Here is a 22,245-nt window from a genome sequence, read left to right as displayed (position 1 = left end):
GATTGTAGTTTTTTTCTAGAGTATATGGAAGCCCATTACTGTCATTGAAATAGTCAGTATTTACATTTTCCGAAGTACGGAAACCCATTTCAGCCATATTTCTAAATTCATGTGACTGTGTATATATATATATATATATATATATATATATATATATATATATATATATATGAGATTCTGTAAACAATTACTTATGCCCCCTTTCAAAGAAGAAAAGGGGGGGGGGGGGGTTGCTTTGCACTTGTCAGTCGGCAGACCACATGTTCGCTCAATATCTTGGGAACCATTCACTTGATTGTTATGATATTTCAAATGTTGGTTGGTTATGAGTAGAAGAGGACCCGGTCCTATTGATTTTTAGGTCAAAAGGTGAAAAGTCAGTCCACTCTGGACATAGGAATATACTGTCCATTCAATATCTTGAGGACCCTTTGCTTAATAGACATCAAACTTGGTACACTGGTATATCCCAAGGAGTAGATGACCCCTTATGATTCTAAGGTCATATGGTTAAAGGTCAAGGGTAAAAATGGACATAGAAATATACTATTCACTTAATATCTTGAGAACCCTTTGCTTGACGGACATCAAACTTGGAACACTGGTACATCTTTTTTAAGTAGATGATCCCTATTGATTTTCAGGACACATGGTTAAAGATCAAGGGTCAAACTGGACATAGTAATATATTGTCTCCTATATTTCAAGAATCAGTAGCTTGACTGACACCAAACTTGGTACAGTGGTACATCCTATGGAATAGATGACTCCTATCTATTTTAGGTCACATGGTCAAAGGCCAAGGGTCAGTCCATTCTGGACATAGGAAGATATTGTCCACTCAACATCTTGACTTAATGCATTGGTTTGGTACTATTATCAATTAAATGATGCATGTGTATAACCGTTTACAATTTTGCACCACGTTGGGAGTAGGGGTATTGTTGTATGTTTGTATTGTTTTACAAACATTTCTTGTTTTCTTTATTGTTTTGATGGTAGCATTTTATGACTAGTTGATGAATAAACTCTCAAAATATGCACGGATAGTCAGTACAGTAAAAACAGCAATGTTTCTTACAGATGTCAACTGCATAGTCATTGTAACATTGACTAAAGTTTAAGGAATTGATTTGCTAAACTTTTTTGTTGGATGGCATCTTCTTACAACCACTGTGGTGCTTATTTGAGGGTTTTCTGTTGTGATATAAAGTACTATATGACTACATAATGATTTTCCTCCAATTGTTAGCATTTGTACATCATGGGTTGTTTAGCAAAATCATCAGTTAGCAATGATTCTTTACATCCATGTTGGATATGTACATGTAATTGAAATGGCAGTGGTCATGACTTAGTCAAATTTAGTTACCTTACACAGTTATGATGCATTAAAGTATAAATCCTGCTAAAAGAAGCGTGCATATGCGAAATCACACACACCATATTCGTCATCCTTGATTACTACTATCTTGCTCCTTCAAGATTACCTATTCCAGTTGACAATGAAGAGCGAGTCGATTCTCAGGCCCTTCAGGCCTTTGATTTTTTCATCTATTGTGACATCATGTTAGTGTTCATGTGATGTAGGCTATGGATTTAGTAAGCTCAATAAAGTTAAGATTTTTCTAACTTCAAGCCCGATTCCTAAAGCTTACGGTAATCAATGAAAGTGGTTTTTAGTTATTTGAAGCTTTAATGTTTTAAACTGTTTTTCAAAAACCACCCTGTAATATTTCTTGAAATGGTAATTTAGTAATGTAAATGATGAATGAAACATGTTTGTAGAGATAGGAATTTTAGACACCATTTTCCAATATGCGTTTTTTCAAGGTTTTTAACCTAGAGGGGTTCATTGGGCTCTCAAATTATCCGATACCCTATCTACTTCTTATGTCAAATGATTGTTGGAGTGTAAAGGTAAAACATATTGAAATGTTTCAAAAATCTGTAGGTTCTTGAAAACGCAATTTTCTGGATATATTAGGCTATGATTAGTCAGAATTTGAATACTCTACGTGCATTTTCATCACCTTGAAACCAAGAGCATGGTTCAGTAGATGAAAAATTATTGAAAACAGTCAAATGCAATACATTTTCTTCAATTCATATGAAAGAAACATATTTTTATCGTTTAAATAAAGACAGTGCCATAAAATGCATGTATATTAGCACTGCTTGTTTTAAAGTGATGTGTTCTATTTTTAGAAGTGGCTGTACTCTGTGAAAAGCAGCTAAACATATTTTTCTTCGGGAATTTGGTCAATATACATCCTCAACAAAATACATGCAAATTTTGATAGAAATCTTTAGGTTTTTCAATAACACAGGTGCTTCAACAGCTTGTCAACATGAGCACATATCCCCCTCCCTCTTGGTTTACAACAAAATATTTTTAGAATAAATATAACTATTAAATTCACTTCCATGGTGATTGCTCAGTTTTATGAAAATGTATGTAATAGATCACGTAAATGTTGGCCAGTTTTATGTTGTGTAGTTTGAATAAATTTTATTGTAAGGTTGAGTGAGTAAACAACTACACCAATTCAATCGAAATGTTTTAAAATTAAGATCATTTCCATGTATATCTTGTTGATTGAGATTTTTTGTAAAAGAGTCATCTTGTACATGTTACAAATCACTATGTGGGCTTATTTATCTGGCCTTATGTGATTTTCAAAATTAAAAGTATTACACACTGTATGGCAACAGTAATGTAAATATCGATTTGTAAAAACCTATTGCCATGGCAATGCGATGGTTGAACAATTTCAAATATATTTTTATGCCCCTCTTCAAAGAAGAGGGGCATATTGGTTTTCACTTGTCGGTCGGTCGTTAGACCACGTGTTGTCCACTCAATATCTTGAGAACCAATTACTTGATCATAATGATATTTCATATGTGGGTTGGTTATGAGTAGAAAAAGACCCCTATTGTTTTTAAGGTCAAAAGGTCAAGGGTCAATCTACTCTGGATATAGGAAGACCTCGTCCGCTCAATATCTTGAGAACCCTTTGCTTGACAGACATCAGACTTGTTACACTGGTACATTTTCAGGAGACGATGACCCCTCTTTATTTTGAGGTCACATGGTCAAGGGTCAAACTGGACATAGAAATATACTGACCACTCATTGTCTAGAGAACCCTTTGCTTGACAGACATCAAACTTAGTACACTGGTACATCTTCAGGAGAAAAAGTAATACATTGTCTCCTATATTCTAAGAATTCTTTGCTTGATTGACACCAAACCTGGTACACTGGTATAGCATAAGGGGTAGATGACCCCCCCCCCCCCCCCCCCCCCCCCCCATTGATTTTTAGGTCCTTGGTCAATCCACTTCTGACATTGGAAGATATTGTCTGCTCAATATTTTGAATTGGTGATGCTACTATCAATCAAATTATGCATGTGTATAACCCTTTTCAATTTTGCACCATGGGGGCATATATGTTTTACAAACATCTCTTGTTTTAGTAACTGTTGTACTTATGTACTCATGATGGACATTTTCTGAATGGGGGCCAAAAATGGTCCGTATAATATAAAGTCCTTTCAATTTTGAAAAAAACGGCAACGATTCACACCAGCATACTTTTCATGAAGCTCTGACACTGAATTCTGCTGGCATAAAACCCCACAGTTCATGCCCTCATGTATTTTCTAAAAGAAAATTTATTTCATATGTTATAGTGTGCATTGTAAACTTTCATGATAGTATTAGAACGATCTGAATTGAAACATATTGTAAAGATCTTTGTAAATCACCCAGATACTGTGGGTATAGTTATTGCATTGTCACATAGGAATAAACTTAGGCAACCTATACTTATTACACTAACAACGACCTCAAAAAGGCAGTATTCATATGTTAAAATCAAAGTGAATCTGTAATCTATCTTGCATTTAGTAGGATCTGTCACCAGAGACTTGGCTACAGATCTGCTTTTTTCAGCATTGAATATTGTCTTCAATATTGTTTGATTCCTTGATTTATCTTCTTTTTTTTTTTTTGGATATGTCTCTTTTCTAAAGATAATGCATTTTGTTATAGAGAGGAAATAGTGGCAGATGAGAGGGATGATGGGAATGATACAGACAGTGACGTTTTCAGGAGCGGGTCAGAGTCCCCACAGTACACCCTCCCAATTATTACTGACCCTAAACAGCGCCGAGCCACTGTCAGTGGAGGTTCTCCAACCCTCAGCCGCACTCTGTTAGGAATTGACGACCCAGACACTCCTACGCGACCCAAGTCTTTCACTGTGGCTTCAGCTGATGTCCCACCAGTAGATTACAAAGAAATTCTCGGTACAATTACTGTATCATTAGTAGGGCATACCAAGAACTTTTGATATGTATTCTAGGACAACCTTTTTAAACATGAACTTATTATCTTAGTAATATTACCTGTATTTTGTTTAGTCAGTCTCTGTAAGAAAGCCTCATACATGTCATTATATCAAAATATTCTTTCACAGGTGAGGAAAGTAATCTTACCAAATTAGGGAATGGAGGTGGAAAATCAGGAAACGCTCAGCAAAAGCGACAAGACTACAAGACTCCAAAGATTGCACCCCAGTCTCTAGAATTCACTGTCAAGAAACCTGTTCCTATAGTACAGGAGCCGAAATCAGAGATAACAACATCAAAATCGGCCAGTGAAGAACAGCAGAAGACATTTCAGGATCTATTAGATCAAAAGAAAGTTCTAGACTTGCTGGAGGTTCCATCTAGATTTCAGAATCCAAACAGAAGGACAGCAGAAAGCATGAATGAGATAGAGAAGCCAAGTTGTCTGTCATCCCCATCATCAACTGATACGCTGACTGATCACTCTGAGAGGAGCGGCACAGAAGAAGAGGTAGTCGACGGAGACCAGGTGAAAAGTTCCAGCAAACGGAAGGAGGGTGCAGATATTGATCAGAAGAACTCGAGCTTTGATGAAATAGATCATGAATGCAGACATGATGAGGATGCTACAGAGAAAGCTGCTTCACAAGATCACCTCACTGAGATGTCATCTGGGGTAAGTCTACACTCTGAGGAAACACACTCAGTGTTGCGGGATAAGGGTGGACCGTGGTCTCCTCCACCAATATCTCTGATGCCTAAAACAGCTCCACAAAATCTAGATGCCTCATATGTTGATAGAAGAAAACCTAGTAAAATTATGGCACACACCTCTGTTGCTTCCATCACTAGAGAAAAGAATGAACCACAGCTGATGAAAATTCGAAAAATTGATTCCTTCGTAGAAGGAGGGGTATGTAACAATGTTTATGTATGGTGGTGGGTAACATGGTATTAACTAGAAATGAGAGTATATTCATATAGACATATAACGCATTAACAGACATCAGCTGTTTTAATACTTAATAATATTTAATCATATTAAAGTCTTAACGAAGCCTGCTTTTATCGCTTCCTTGTAAAGTAACCTCAATACACTGCTGAGTCTATGTTTTATAGAATAATTTCTCCCTCACATAGAATTTACCCCAATATGAATATAGTAACATCAGTGAGTGCATATGTAATGTTAAAATTTCCCAGAAATGACCAAACCAATGTTTACCTATTTACATATAATGCAACTTTGGCCTTAGGGGTAGAGTCAAAACCACTAAGAATTGTGAAATCTTTAAAACTATTCTTCTCTACTTCTGACTAGTCATGGTAGCTCAGTGATAAGCGTGTTAGTGACCACGAGGTGGTAAGTCTTCCTGTGACGGTCAAACTTCATATATAGAAATAGGTAGTCATTGCTCCTGTCTTTTGGATATGACTTGAAAATGGAGGTTCTGTGTTGTGGTTGGCATTGGCTCATATTAAAGAACTTTCACTGCTATGGCCATAAGCACTAAGCATATGTCTAAATTTATGGTATTTCACCTATGTTATGTTTCAGTACGAGTGGAAAATTCTTGAAGGAACGTTAAACAAAGTCTGCACTCTTGAATATTTAGCTGACAAACTTGATGCATTGTCATAGTGTTTGTTTTACATCCCTTCTAGAATTTTTCACTTGTATTGAGCCATTACTAGTTGTAGGCAAAGTACCACTTTTGACCTGTGCATCAAGCTCAGGGGTGTTGCAGTGAGGGTTCTTTAAAGAAGCATGGACACAGTTGAGCTGAAAATTTTATTTTTCCATATTTATTGTTTACAGTGCTTAACTAACATATTTTTAATGGTCAACCAAAATTTGAATATCAGTTTTTGAGTTACAAGTGAGATATGGCACTTACAATTCTTTGTTATGTAAACAAGGCTTGTGTCATGTTTTTGTTTACATATAGATTGCTTGATAGAAAATAACATGTTTAAAACAAATTGGGATGTGCTAAACACTAGAAACTATTTAATTATGTTCAAAATTTACTTGTAAATTGAAAAATCTGCTTTAAACAAACTTTTACTGGTATATCTAGCTTATATGTAATCAAAAACAGAGCACAAGCCTTGTTTACATACATGTATGTACATGTATAATTATGGTATTTATTCTGTTTATGTTTTATGCCATTTGTTACCAATTAATCTTTGGTGAGAACCTTGGAAGTTGTTAGAACTCGTGTTTGAACCTTTTGTATATCATATATGCAATAAGATATGTCAAACCAAAGTGGATTGAAATTGACTGAAAAAACTACAATTTCAATCCCATGTTTTCAAATCGTCTGCACTAAAAAAAAAAGTTCCCGCCCATACGGCTAGAGCTAATAATTTGATGTTTACCAGGGAGTCCGCACTGAATCAGTATCTGCATGCCCATTGCATTGTGATATCAAATGTTTTGACTATAGACAGATGAAAATCACAAATGCTGTATATTTCATTTCTTGCTAATGAATGCTCCGCAGTCTTTACTACTGTTGTTTAATGGAAGATAAAACCAAACTGATGACATCATAATGATGTAATGAAAATAAATTTCATTTCTCTTGCTGACTGTACTTACCGATATTCTTTCAATGGATTTCCAAACTGTCATTGATACAGTACTATTGTAATACTGTTTTTTTGGGGGACAGATACCACAAGATAGGACAAATATGATGGTCAATTGTCGCCCTGAACTGAAACCTGAAAAGGGGTAATCTTTTTAGTTCTATGGATTTTGCTCTGGCCTCCTTCCGATTTTATAGATTAGAAGAAGAAAAAAAAAAATGTCTCCCCTTTCCGACTTTCTAGGGTAGAAGAAGAAAAAAAATGTCTTCCCTTTCTGACTTTCTAGGGTAGACAAAGAAAAATTATTGCCTCCCCTTTCTGACTTTCTAGGGTAGAAGAAAAAATTGTCTCTCCTTTCTGACTTTCTAGGGTAGAAGAAAAAAGTCTCCCCTCTCCAACTTTCTAGGGTAGATGAAGAAAAATTATTGCCTCCCCTTTCTGACTTTCTAGGGTAGAAGAAGAAAACAATTGTATCCCCTTTCTAAGGTAGAAAAGGAAAAAAAAAGTGTCTCCCCTTTCCGAATTTCTAGGGTAGAAAAAATAATGTGATCATTATATGATTGGTAACTTATTAATGAATGTAAAATGTTTACAAACTGCTTTAAAATGCAAATGTTTCATGTTTTCACCAAATAATATAAAGACATGGATTATGAAAGCAAAGCTGTTTATTATTTCTTACCTGTTGCATGAATATAGAATTTTTTAATGCAAATCATTTTATTTTTTAGACCCGGGACAAGAAAGTGGCTTTTTGTGGAGATCTGAAAGAGGAGGATGCTGTAAGGTAACATTACTGTGCAGGAGTTCACACAAGGGCAGCAATAACATGTCTGTTAATGGTGTTCAAAACCAAATGATATGGGAATCTGATATCATATACATGTTCTACAATCAGATTCATAATATATATGAAAAGATGATAAGTACAGTACTGCACTGTACAGTAGTGGATTGTTTAATTTCATCATTTGATGAAGAAAATATAGCTTACTTTCTGAAATAAAATGTTATACAAATAAACCCAAGTATAGATACTGAAATTTTCAACAATACATGGTACATTTGCTGTATATTGAAAATTCAATAATAAATATATAGCAGGCAAACATTCCTACAATGGTGGATGATCACATATTTTGGATAGACTTGTGATTCTTTCTTGAAAAAAAAGAGTCATTCTTAAACTGGTTTTCTGCTGAAATCTTTATTACACAGACTTTTCACTAGCAGAGATGTGAGTGTCAGAGCAATGAGTACTACAGACTGTGGACAAAAGTTTTTGCATGATGATGGCAGCCATTTATTCAAAGATGCAAAAGCATAATTTTGGAATAATAACTCATAAAACGCAAATATTTGTAAACAAATATTATTTTCATGCTTTACCAATGATTAATGAAAATAAAGAAAATTTGATGTTAAAATACCTCAGTACTTTGTTATATACCCTCAGGCCACACTCATTGTAGTAGCGATGCATAAAGATTTCTTACATAGTCTGTTGTGAATGAAGTCAGATTTCCAAATTCATCAACAGTATTTATCTTGCAACTGTGACTTTGAAGTTTTCTTTTAATTGTCAGCCAAATGTTATCTATTAATTGTCAGCCAAATGTTATCTATCAATGCATGGACCACTGGGTGTTGGAATGTTGTCAGTTTTGTAATTTGTTGAAAGACGAGATTGATGAACAGGTGCATTGTCATCCATAAACAAATAATTGTTGTCTTGAAAGTGCTTTGCTACAACAGGCCATACCTTATTTTCCAACATATCTATGTATTTTTCAGAATTTATGTTGCCATTAACTTAACAAAGAATACCAACGCCTTGCTTCGTAATGCATCCAGGATGATCCCCAAATCATAACACTAATTTTCTTATTAGTTCCGGGGGAAATACAGTCGGGTAGCCAGGATTCATTACTTTTTCTCCATATATATACATATATTATATACATGTATATACACTGTACCTAACAGTATTCCTGATGATAATTTGCTCTTGTTAGATAAAAATACTCCTTTTCTGTTATTTTCAACAGTCCAGTTTCTTTTACATACACCATCGCACATGTTTTACATGACTGACAACACAGATCTGTATTTTCTTTTTACACATGCATCTTTTGTAGCCATTTTGTCTCAAACAGTGCCAAATAGTTTTTTTGAAACATTAGCATTTTTTTCATTGACCGTATTTCCTTGTGACAGTTGATAAATTTTTTTCCCTATCAGCCCACATCTGCATAACAAGTCTTTGTACTGCACTTTTTTTCTATCAGTCGGCGTCTGCATAACAAGTCTTTGTACTGCACTTTTTTTCTATCAGTCGGCGTCTTCATAACAAGTCTCTGTACTGCAGGGTTTTAGCTCACCTGAGCTTCTTCTCCAGAACCACTGGGCCAATTTCAACCAAACTTGGCCCAAAGCATCCTTGGCTTTCAAGTTTGTTCAAATGAGATGATCACAAAAATGTAAAAATAGGGTGGGGTTATTTAAAAATCTTCTCAAGAACCACTGGACCAGAAGAGCTGAAAACATGAAAGCTTCTTTACATAGTGCAGATTCAAGTTTGTTAAACCCATGACCCTTGAAGGTATGTCGGGGCCACAATAGGGGATCAAAGTTTTGCATGTGAATATATAGGAAAATCTTTGAAAATCTTCTTCTCAAGAACCACTGGGCCAGGAAAGTACGAATTTACATGAAAGCTTCCTGACATAGTGCAGATTCAAGTTTGTTACCCCAGGGGTAGGATGGGGCTACATTAGGGAATCAAAGTTTTACATACAGATATATTGGGGAAATCTTTTAAAATCGTCTTCTCAAGAACCGTTGGGCCAGAGAAGTTCACATTTACTTGGAAGCTTCCTGACAGAGTGTAGATTTAAGTTTGTTAACATCACAACCCCCAGGGATAGGATGGGGCCACAAAGGGGGATCACAGTTTAATTTACATACAAATATATAGGGAAAATCTTCTCTAGAACCATTGGGCCAGAGAAGTTTACATTTACATGAAAGCTTTCTGAAATAGTGCAGATTCAAGTTTGTTAACTTCACAGCCCCTTGGGGTAGGGTGGGGCTACAATAGGGGATCAAAGTTTTACATACAAATATATAGGGCAAATCTTTAAAACTCTTCTTCTCAAGAACCATTGGGCCAGAGAAGTTTACATTTACTTTAAAGCTTCCTGACATAGTGTAGATTTAAGTTTGTTAACATCACGGGCCCCAAAGGTAGAATGGTGCCACAATAGGGGATTAAAGTCTTACATACAAGTATATAGGGAAAATCTTTAAAAAATTTCTTCTCAAGAACCACTGGAATTTACATGCAAATGTATAGAGAAAATCTTTAAGGTAGATTTATACTCTGCCTTAAATGGACTCATTCATGAAAAAATTGCCTTTATAAGAGAGATATATATTCCAGTAATAGATAAACATTGAAAAATATATATGTTAACATGCTATTTTCATTGTTATTGCTTCTCAAAAGTAAGCACCCCATCCACATATAATCAGCATTAATGAAAATGTACTTCTTTTCTTAATAATTATTATTTTTTTTAAACAAATGGGCTGTAATAAGCAATATAGACTATATACCCATTATTTAATGATAAGTAATCATTTATTTTAATAAATTTGAATAACTATTTTCATAATGTACACTTTGTGAGCCCAAACATGTTAAAAGAAATACTGTTGAAAATACCATTTGATATCAATATTTGTCATTTTTCCCAATTTTTATGGACTAAACCGTGAATAAATTGTTTTTAATTTACAGATAATTATCTCAAAAAAAGGATTTGCGTAAAAAAAATCATATGTTAACGTATCATTTTAAAAGCTATAAACTCTACAACAAGTACCCACCCCCCACCCCACCCCACAAAATCTTGAATAATACATTATCATATTTTCATACGACATGTGAAATTTGAGTATATTTACAACCTTGAATAATAATTTTGAACTATGTTAAACTACAAGTATTATGAGATACATGTGGTTTGCTATTAGATTTTACATTTTTTCTGGGAAAAAAAATTATTCTAGAGAAGGCTATTCACAATGTGAAAATGTAAAACGAAAGTAACAAACTGAATTTTGATGGTTTTGCTTATTTGATCAATGCATGTGTGTACACTGTGTTATATCTTATATTCCGAGACAAAGTTTTATATGAATATCTACTGGTCATGAAATCATATACATGTACAGAAATTGGATATATGTGTGCACCACTTACGCTGATCTAAGTAGATGCAATCTCAATAAGGAACTAATCACAATGTATTAGCAATTATTACGCTCAAGAATTTTTCACTCCTATGGAGATGTCACCATTGCTAGTGAAGGGCTGCAAAATTTAGGCCCATGCTCGACGCTGACGGCCTTTGAGTAGGGATCTTTATCGTGCCACACCTGCTGTGACATGGGGTCTAGGTTTTTGCGGTCTCATCCGAAGGACCGTCCCATTTAGTTGCCTCTTATGACATGCAAGGGGTATTGAGGACCTATTTTAACCCGTATCCTCACAAAAGAAATAATATTATTATGATGCTGGTGGAAATATGAATTGGTCCCCCTTTTCCATCTGTCTCCCCAACTTTCTTATGCCTCCTTAATTCCATATGTTGAACATGGATCATTGTATAAAATTTACATACATGAATAGTCAATGTACCTCACGCACATGTATAATGCAATTGACATGCCCTCATCTGCCAAAATGTAGCCCCCCCCCCCTTTTTTTAAAAATACAAAATTTGACCGCAGCTGCCCTGGAAGGAATCGATATCGGACAGTCATATCGCCTTGTAAAAATGAAACTGATATCGTTAAAATACCATATTTCGGAAAAAGGACACGTGGTTCTGCATTTACATTTGATTGTGACGTAGGCCGAGTATAAGGTCTACTTTAAATATGGTCCAAGGTGACTCAGATAAGCGATGTAGTCCATGACCTCTTGTTTCAATCATGAGTGACACATATAAGAAAGATGCACATGACAACAAACATCATTACGTCAATTTTATGACCTTTGAGTCATCATCTGTGGAAAGAGAAACAGTCCACAATGTATGATACATGATATACAAATGACGGGATTGTGCGAATACTTTTGTCCACAGTCTGTACCTCTGTTGATATTTGGAATATACCTTGCTCTCTGCACTTTGTGTAGAAAATACTGGAGACATTTCATTTCATTGGGGGAAAAAATTCGTTGTTTTTACATTGAAAATGTTATTGTGTGGATTAATTTCGGTATTTTATAATCGCATCAAAATTGATGTAAAGATATAAAACAGAATTTACGTTTCGAGTATAAACATTGTCACTTTACTACCGTTACGATACACTTGCTGTATATTATGTAGATCATTTATATTAAAGCATGTCCTGCATGCATAAAGCAGTGAAGATATCTTAAAAATTCATATGAAATTTATTTCCACATTGACTTATCTGAAAAAGTAAAAAAAAAAATAAACAATAAAATTTTGATCATTTTGAGGTGTTAATTTGTTGGAATTTAGCTCCTTTTCCAAGTATAGCAAAATGCAATCATACTTTTCTTAGTCAATTTAAACTACATTGATGCTCTGTTCGTTAACAATGATTAAGGATTTTATATTTTCCTCGTGTATTTATTGAATGTTGGTGTACTTGTAGTGGAGTGCTTGATTGTTGATATCCCTTTTGAGTGTCATGTATAATGCCTGTTCTGTTTTTTCTGTAAACAGCTATAAGACGATCGTGGTGGGCGGGGTCGTCCAAAAGATCCCTGTAACTGCGGACCAGGTTAGTCTTTCATTTTTATAATCCGATTGAATCACTCACACACTCTGTACAACTTTGACTGACTGAACATATTGAATCACACACACACTCTGTACAACTTTGACTGACTGAACATATTGAATCACTCGCTCTGTACAACTTCGACTGAACATATTGAATCACGTGCTCACTCTGTACAACTTTGACTGAACATATTGAATCACACACTCACTCTGTACAACTTTGACTGACTGAACATATTGAATCACTCGCTCTGTACAACTTTGACTGAACATATTGAATCACACACTCTGTACAACTTTGACTGAACATATTGAATCACACACTCTGTACAACTTTGACTGACTCAACATATTGAATCACTCGCTCATTCTGTAGAACTTGGACTGACTGAACGTACTGAATCACTCGCTCTGTACAACTTTGACTGATCATATTGAATCACACACTCTGTACAACTTTGACTGACTCAACATATTGAATCACTCGCTCATTCTGTAGAACTTGGACTGAACATATTGAATCACACACTCTGTACAACTTTGACTGACTGAACATATTGAATCACTCGCTCATTCTGTAGAACTTGGACTGACTGAATATATTGAATCACTCGCTCTGTACAACTTTGACTGACTGAACATATTGAATCACTTGCTCACTCTGTACAACTTTGACTGAACATATTGAATCACTCGCTCACTCTGTACAACTTTGACTGAACATATTGAATCACACACTCTGTACAACTTTGACTGACTGAACATATTGAATCACTCGCTCATTCTGTAGAACTTGGACTGAACATATTGAATCACGCACTCTGTACAACTTTGACTGACTGAACATATTGAATCACTCGCTCATTCTGTAGAACTTGGACTGACTGAATATATTGAATCACTCACTCTGTACAACTTTGACTGACTGAACATATTGAATCATTCGCTCACTCTGTAGAACTTTGACTGACTAAACATATTCAATCACACACTCTGTACAACTTTGACTGACCATATTTAATCACACACTCACTCTGTACAACTTTGACTGAACATATTGAATCACGTGCTCACTTTGTACAACTTTGACTGACCGACCATATTGAATCACGCGCACACTCTGTAGTACAGCTTTGACTGACTGAACGTACTATTTTTCAGCCTACTGTTGTCATGAGACCTAAAAAGAAACCTAAACGCGTTGGTAAGTCTACAATGAATTTGTTCTTTATTGTCTCACCGGATTAAGCTGTAGACTCAAGTGAGCTTTCTGTTTCAAATTTGTACATCACTTTTCACATTTTTAATTTCCTCTAGTCTTCATAACCACCTAACTAATAGCAGCCAAACTTGGCACGAGATATTCTTACATGTAGGTAAAAGGTTTTAAGTTCCATTAAGTTTTCCTAAGGGAGGTCATGAAAGGGAAATAAAACGTGGTGTTTTCCTCAACAACCATTGAACCAGAAAATCAAAATTTTGCATGCTGTAAATTTGAAAAATGAAAATATAAATGTGGCAGAAAAACCCAATGAAAATTGATATAGCAATGTGGCAGAAAAACCCAATGAAAATTGATATAGCAAAGTGGCAGAAAAACCCAATGAAAATTGATATAGCAATGTTATTTATTTTAAATTGATATAACAATGTTATTTGTTTTAAATTGATATAGCAATGTTATTTATTTTAAATTGATATAGCAATGTTATTTATTTTCAGAAAATTGTTCTCCGCTATAGGCCTACCTATATTCTTTTGTTACCCTGAATTGATCCCTTGTACAAACCATGTGGCTTGGGTAAAGAACAGGGTCATAGTGCTGGTCTAAACTTTACAAAGGAATATAGTGGATATTAAAAATTGTATTTACAAGAACAAAATAGGATAGGGATCATTTCTTGCCCCCTCCTCAATATTGCTCATATTCTTCAAGAATCTTCATATAGTGTAGACTCAAACCATTGTTCCTGTAGTGTAGTTTTGATTGGGATTTTATGTTTTGCATTATAGGACTGTTAAGGAAACATTTTTGAAAATTTTACTTTCAAGATCTACAAGCTTAGCTTAATCATAATGAAAATGCCCTCAGTAGTGTAGATTGAATTTTCTTCATTACATGACCCTAGGGAACCAGAGCTGGTTCATGATATGGAGGTGAAGATAATGAACGGAAAGGTGAAGAAGCTAAAAGATTTAAACCCTTAGTGTCCCAACCTTATGAATCTTAATACTTCTGCCTGTAAATGCATTGCGATTCAGGTGAGCATTGTGGCCCATGGAGCTAGTGTTTAACAATTCCAATCATTGCTAATCAGTTGTTTTAGTTTCTTTTCTTAAATCCAGTATAAACTGAATTTTATATATATATATATATATATATATATATATATATATATACTGAAAAGAGGAATTCCCAACATCTAAATTATGTTGAATGCATTATGAACCAGGAAGTATATTGTGGCTAATTATAGATAATTCATCCCTAATATTTTACTGCAGGCTTATTTTGTCACAGTTACATTGTACTTTTAATTAGTTGTTGTTTCTGAGGAGAGATAGTTCTGATGTGCAATAGAGGAAAAGTCATAAAATGAGGCGAAATCATGATGGCCTAAGTGAGTTGTGCATTTTCAGTATATCTCTGAGTACATGCTTACGTGTATTTGTTGAGTTTTATCATAGCAGTTGTAAAGCCGTACATATTATCTATTTACAATCATATCTCATGATGTAGCTTTTCATTTTACATGTTCAATGCAAAAAGATTTTGAACATGACAAACCAGTTCAAATAATGTGGATAATATCATTATACTTGTTGCGGGGGGGTATACTGGAATCGGGTTGTCCGTCTGTCTGTCCATCCGTCCGTCCGTCTGTAGACGCAATGGTTTCCGGGCTCTAAAGCATTATCCTTTCCACCTACCGTCACCATATCATATATATGGACTACCCATGGGATGAAGATGTTCCCTATCGATTTTGGGGTCAAAAGGTCAAAGGTCAAGCGCACTGGACATCGAAGTAGCAATATGGTTTCCGGGCTCTAAAGCATTATCCTTTCCACCTACAGTCACCATATCATACATATGGACTACCCATGGGATGAAGATGTTCCCTATTGATTTTGGGGTCAAAAGGTCAAAGGTCAAGTGCACTGGACATTGAAGTAGCAATATGGTTTCCGGGCTCTAAAGCGTTATCCTTTCCACCTACCGTCACCATATCATACATATGGACTACCCATGGGATAAAGATGTTCCCTATCGATTTTGGGGTCAAAAGGTCAAGCGCACTGGACATTGAAGTAGCAATATGGTTTCCGGGCTCTAAAGCGTTATCCTTTCCACCTACAGTCACCATATCATACATATGGACTACCCATGGGATAAAGATGTTCCCTATCGATTTTGGGGTCAAAAGGTCAAAGGTCACGCACACTGGACATCGCAGTAGCAATATGGTTTCCATTTAAATTCTTTAACGACTTTTTTCATCGCATGGAACACCCTTTAGGAGATTGGGGTAAGCGGGGGGTATTCTTAGTGAGCATTGCTCACAGTACCTCTTGTTAGAATTGGGAATGTCAAATGCACTAACTGAAAAAGATTTTTATGCCCCCGGTGATAGGGCTTTCATATTTCACATGTATATTCCTTGTAATAAGAACTTTCTCTGGGCACCAGAATTACTTTGCTGCCAATGTTTCACAGACACATCTTGCTTTTTTATGCCCCCACCACAAAGTGGTTGGTTTTATAGTTTTACCCTTATCCATCCTTCCACAACACCCAGTTTTCCAGACTTGTTTTCTAAAACCTTGAGATATTGAATTTATTTTTTGTAAGCAGGTGCATATTGACGTGTTACAGATCGAGTGTAAGTTTTGTTCCTGTTGGTTGATTTTGATGGAGATAAATTAATGTATTTTATGGCTGTTAAAACATATAAAGGATTGTTGTTGAGTTCTTTATTGTGATAAATGCGTGTAACATACAATCTGAATACCAAATTCAATGCAATTCAATGAGATGGATTTCCTACATTTTAATTTAATGTAGGCGGGGCACTTGTGTCGTGCCGACACATTTAGATTTGGCAGTAAACAGTAAACCTTACATATCATTTAAGTAGTAAAGGATGAAATGATATAACCAAAATAACCATGCTGGTTTTGGAAGAAAAAGGTCTTTAAAATTTTAGATTTTTTTATAGTAAAAGATAAAAAAAAAAGTAGAATTCTCCAATAGGATTTAAACCCACTCTAGCAATCTCTGTCTTTATCGATCTCTGGTTGGTAATATCTCATTTCGCTCGACTACCACTACCCACTAGGCATTTAAAGACAAACACAATATAAATGTGAATCGTGGATATAGATCACTCAAACTCTTTAGTATTTCTGGTGTGCAGTGTATCGGAAGTCCTTCAGAAGACAGATTAACAACAACTACTGTATACAGCATTATTTTTATCCCATATTTTGTCTTTCTACATTTGCAGAAGATTTCATCCCATTTTCAATTTGCCCAGACACAGTTGTGTTAAAAAAGATATAAGAGAGAAAACTGTTTCGCTCAGTCTTAAATTTGTCCTCTGACAACAAGGGCAAAGGGGACGAAAATAAAACAGGGGCAGATATGTATCATTTTTATACTCAATAACTCAAATTCCTAGACTGGTATTTAGATATGATGCAATAAGTGTATTGGTTAAACTGGATTTTTTATACGCCCGCATAAAAAAATGCAGGCGTATTATGCTCTACTGCTGTCATCTGTCTGTCTGTCCATCTGTCCCTTTAACTTTGTCTTCACAACTCCTCCTAAACCCTTTGGTGGATGTTGATGAAACTTGGTACAAAGAAAGAACACAATGTGGATCTGTGTATATTGCAAGGGGAATGCTGTCCAACTTTTTTAAAGGAGTTGTGGCCCTTGGACTTAATTATTTCTATTCAAAATATTTGTCTTCGCAACTCCTTCTAAACCCTTTGGGGGATTTTGATGAAACTTGGTACAAAGAATGATCACAATATGTGGAGATGTGCATATTACAAGGGGAATGCTGCACCACTATTTTTGAAGGAGTTAGGGCCCTTGGACTTAGATTTATTTTATGCAAGTACCTTGTCTTCGCAACTCCTCTTAAACCCTTTGGGAAATTTCAATGAAACTTAGTACAAAGGAAGATCACAATGTTTAGATGTGTATATTACAAGGGGAACACTGTCCCACTATTTTTGAAGGAGTTACAGCCCTTGAACTTAGATTTATTTAATGCAAAATACATTGTTATTGCAACTCCAACGAAATCCTTTTGTGGATAATCCTTTCTTACTTGTTCAAATTCCTTGGTCAATAATGTATGCAGGCATATCATGTACCAGTTTGGCGGTGCCCTATTTTTTAATCGTTGTAAAATTAGAAATATACATTTTTATAAAGACAAATTTAGAGATTGAATTACTGTACCTGTATGTAATATAGAAATAGGTTTAATGTTAAATGCTTGTCAATTCAGATGAAAGTGAATGATGTACTAAATGCTTTTCCAAAGTTTTATATCACAAACAAAAAATAAAATTTATATGATTTGGATGGACATTCAGACTGACACGTTTAGAATGTATTTATTGCATATGCCATATGCTTACTCTGTCATTTGCAGTTTTAGTCATTGTGTTGAATTTGTTTTTAGAAATTTGATAAATTTCATCATTCAATATCTTGCCAATAATGGCTGTTTTGTTTATAAAACTTATGGATTATATGATCTTTGTGGGGATTATCCGCAATTTTAGAATCCCTACTTCAATCTGACATCAAAGGATAAAGTACATGTAGTTATGATATTTCTTCCGCATTATATTTCTTATTATTATGATAAAATGATTCAATAAACATGCATAGAATTTTTTATGCTAAATGGTAATTAATTAAGTCAATAAGCATTAAAATACAATTGATATACTGATAACATGTAAAGTCCCTTAAACGTTCTACTTTACCATTTTTCTGTTTGCTCACTGAATGTGCGCTCTCTGCGTTCACTGTGCATTCTCCGTTTACAGTTTTGCGCTCACCGTGCGTTCACTGTTCACAAAGCGTTCTCCGTACGTTCACTGTCATTCGGAACACCAAAGTGAAAGGATCGATTTTCATAACAAGGCAAAAATGAAAGAGGAACGTGTGGGTAAGAGTGAAAGTAAACTTTCTTTTTATATCAGAAATTTAATTCATAAAGTACAAATATCAGGATTGTCATTTGCGAAAATTCGAGGAAAACTGCAGATCACTTATTGGGAGTTGAACTATGTTCAATCTCCCTGGGTCATCACGCACTTTTCTGCGCAGTAATTTGTATTGATTTGTATAGTGGTCGTCAGCGGGGGTTCTGTGTCAGCTGATTTACTCCTAGGTAAATCAACATAAACTTTTATAAACATCCGCCATTAAATAATCCATGTAACTTTTCTGAATTAATCTAATTTTGATAAATGACATGTAAATAAATGCAATGATATTGTATTCAAATCAATTTGAATACAAGATTTCGATCAAATTGATACTGATAGACATAGAAAAATAAAAGATAAGGTTGAAAATTGTCGTTTGTAAGGCATCGTCACCTATAAACATTGATAGGGAAACGAACGACAACTGCACACAAGCCCTATTGACACCGTGGCGCGAAATATCGAATATGGTGCGAAACCTCAGAAAATTTACAAGAAATAACTCTATAACATTGTGTATGTGTATATATTTGTTGTTTTTTTTAATGTGATATAAAAAAAATGCTTGATGTTACATGTAGATTGAATTAAAACACGTCATTCCCAGTCAACAACTTTCGATTGGGATCGGAATACGAAATAAAATTTCTTATATCCGGTGGCAAAGTGAAACTGCTTCATGCTTCAAGTTATTGAATTATGTAGTAATTGCACGTTACACATTAGAGAACTGTTCCTTTTAATAAAGAAAGTCACAAAATAGATACAAAATGAGTGTACCTTATTCATTACTGTTACCGAGCTTTCGTCGACTATAATCTCGAAATGGCGTGTTTCGCTGCGCTTGATGACGATAAGGTCCACATTTTCTACGTGAGTAGTGTGATATTTGTTTATGAATTTTTTTGCGCATACATGGTATGTCTCGGCTAGGAATAATGGAAACTTTCTCACCTATGTATGTAAAGACATATTAATCTCTATTTTTAAAAATGTAGAACACTTTTATCAAATGACAATGTTTGAAAACGCTTAGAGCCCCGATGTCAGAATTTCCTTTTCCAAGACATCAATATGTCAAATTCATTATCCTTTTTGAATAGTATGTACCATATTTTGTACCAGTTATCCATTTTGAATCCCCTATTACAATGGGATTTTGCTGCACTCTGTAATGTTTGAGTGGATGTCATGAGTGTGTGTCAAACAGAAATTTTAAGAGCATGGGATAAGGTGCTGCCATGTATTACTTCACTATCAAAGTTTAACCCAGTTGCCACAATGTTGAATTTATGCTGCAAAAAGGATTGGAAATTGCTCTGGTCAAAACACATTGTTTATTTGTCTACAGATGAAAGAGACATGAGGATTCTCCCTCACAAACTGAAAAAAAAAATAGTTATGGATCTTGTACATGTATAGTTTATTAATCACTATAGATTTCCAGCATCACAAGTCTGATTCCACTATATGCTTTCCATACTGTCAGGTTCATTCACCCCCTGTTTGAGCCACAGTATAATATCCCAAATACCTTGGTAATAAATAACATTATTTGACTAGTGTTTCATTTTTAGCGGAGTTGCGATGAAGTCGAACTCGGCTTATGATCTGATGAAGTGCCTTTGGGCGGGCAGGCGGGCACGCATCAACATTTCATTTCCGCACCATAGCTCTTGAGCAAATTATAGGATATCATTCAAACTTAGATGGATTGTCACCCTCAGTAAGATGAGGAAGCCTATCGATTCTGGGGTCACTAGGTCAAAGTCACTGGCTATAAATAGACTGAAATTTGGAGAAAATTTTGTTTTCCGCACCATAGCTCTTGAACGAAGTATAGGATCTCAATCAAACTTAGATCGATTAAGTAAGACAAGAAGCCTATCGATTCCGGGGTCACAAGGTCAAAGTCACTGTGGCTATAAATAGACTGAAATTTGGAGAAAATTTTCTTTTCTGCACTATAATTTTTTAACAAATTATAGGATCTCAATTAAACTTAGATGGATTATCGCCCTTGATGAGACAAAGAAGCCTATTGATTTTGGTCAAGGGTTAAAGGTCAAGGTCACAAAGGATTTAAGTCGGCTTTATGTATGGGATTTATGTATGGGATTTATGTACGCAAAATTTTGCTCCCTGCTTGACAATTCTTGAAAACTTTTCTGCCGGTTCCCTCTATGCCCATTCCTTGCGCAACTCGGCTTGTGCATTTCCGATGCCCGACAATTTTTAATTTGTTTGCATTTCATTTATTTTGAGTTATTATACAATTATTTACCATTCCATTGATCCTCTACAGGACTGTAGTATACTCAGGTGACAGTTTAGCATATTGGACTACCTTTTCAAGTAATGAATCCTTAGAATTAGCTATAACTAGGATTAAACTTGAATGTATATATACAGGGGAAAAACTTCTTCATAACTGCAAGGCATTGATAACCATATTGATTTGAATGTTTGGGCCATACTATGTGGTCACATTTTTCATGAGAATATAAAGGGGTGAGATTCTAGAAAACAACAACACGACTTCAGTTACTGGAGGAGCGTTGTGGCCCATGGGCCTTCCATTATCCATGTTTGCTGTTGTAATGCTTTGAAAAACAACAGTTGATTTGTATCTAAAATCATGATAATATTCAGTCATTTATCCCCCTACCCTTCCAGTACTATCTTTTCTAACTGAATTTCCACAATGTTCAACTCCCACGAGTACTTTAAGTACTTTGATTAATATCAAAGACTAGAATAAAATCATTGTTATCATCATTACAAAACATAAGTATTGTTTGGTTGAAAAGTGGGAGAAGTTCTGCATGAGAGAAAAATGTAAGAGCCTGCAGTTATGAATTAAAACCCTTATACATGTACATGTAGCGAAGAACAAGCAACAAGCGCTGGTACGTGTTCAAAAATGTGGCACTTACAGTTAATAAATACATGTACCTCACCCCCACCCCCCCCACCCCCCCCCCCCCCACCCCACCCCAAATTATCTATTTAACATTTTCAAGTATGGGCAAAAGCACAATTTATTATATTTCATTTTGTCTCACTTTACAAGAATTTTATATAAATCAATTATTTACTGTAACCCCCTTCCCCCCAACCCCCCACCCCCTCTCTTACTTAAAAAAACCTGATGCTACATTTTAATGCATATTTAATGCATTTATCTTGACTCCTTTCGGGGATGTTTT

The 22,245-nt window shown here is 35.2% G+C and overlaps 1 protein-coding gene across 4 annotated transcripts in view; it reads left to right on the top strand.

Annotated features, from left to right (window-relative positions):
* The window catches only part of LOC125676006 (CNK3/IPCEF1 fusion protein-like), a 92,546-nt gene that overhangs the window by 43,172 nt on the left and 27,129 nt on the right, over positions 1-22,245 (top strand). For 3 of the 4 annotated variants that reach the window (XM_048913880.2, XM_056158079.1, XM_056158080.1), the window contains 5 exons: positions 4,063-4,319; positions 4,490-5,274; positions 7,694-7,749; positions 12,734-12,791; positions 13,955-13,997. In XM_048913880.2, the coding sequence (XP_048769837.1) occupies positions 4,063-4,319; positions 4,490-5,274; positions 7,694-7,749; positions 12,734-12,791; positions 13,955-13,997 (1,199 nt within the window). The remainder of the gene's footprint in view (positions 1-4,062; positions 4,320-4,489; positions 5,275-7,693; positions 7,750-12,733; positions 12,792-13,954; positions 13,998-22,245) is intronic. The other variant, XM_048913882.2, reaches the window with a different exon arrangement.

This window comes from Ostrea edulis, chromosome 3 (genome assembly GCF_947568905.1).
Source record: "Ostrea edulis chromosome 3, xbOstEdul1.1, whole genome shotgun sequence".
NCBI lineage: Eukaryota > Metazoa > Mollusca > Bivalvia > Ostreida > Ostreidae > Ostrea > Ostrea edulis.
This window is presented reverse-complemented; position numbering and strand designations above follow the sequence as displayed.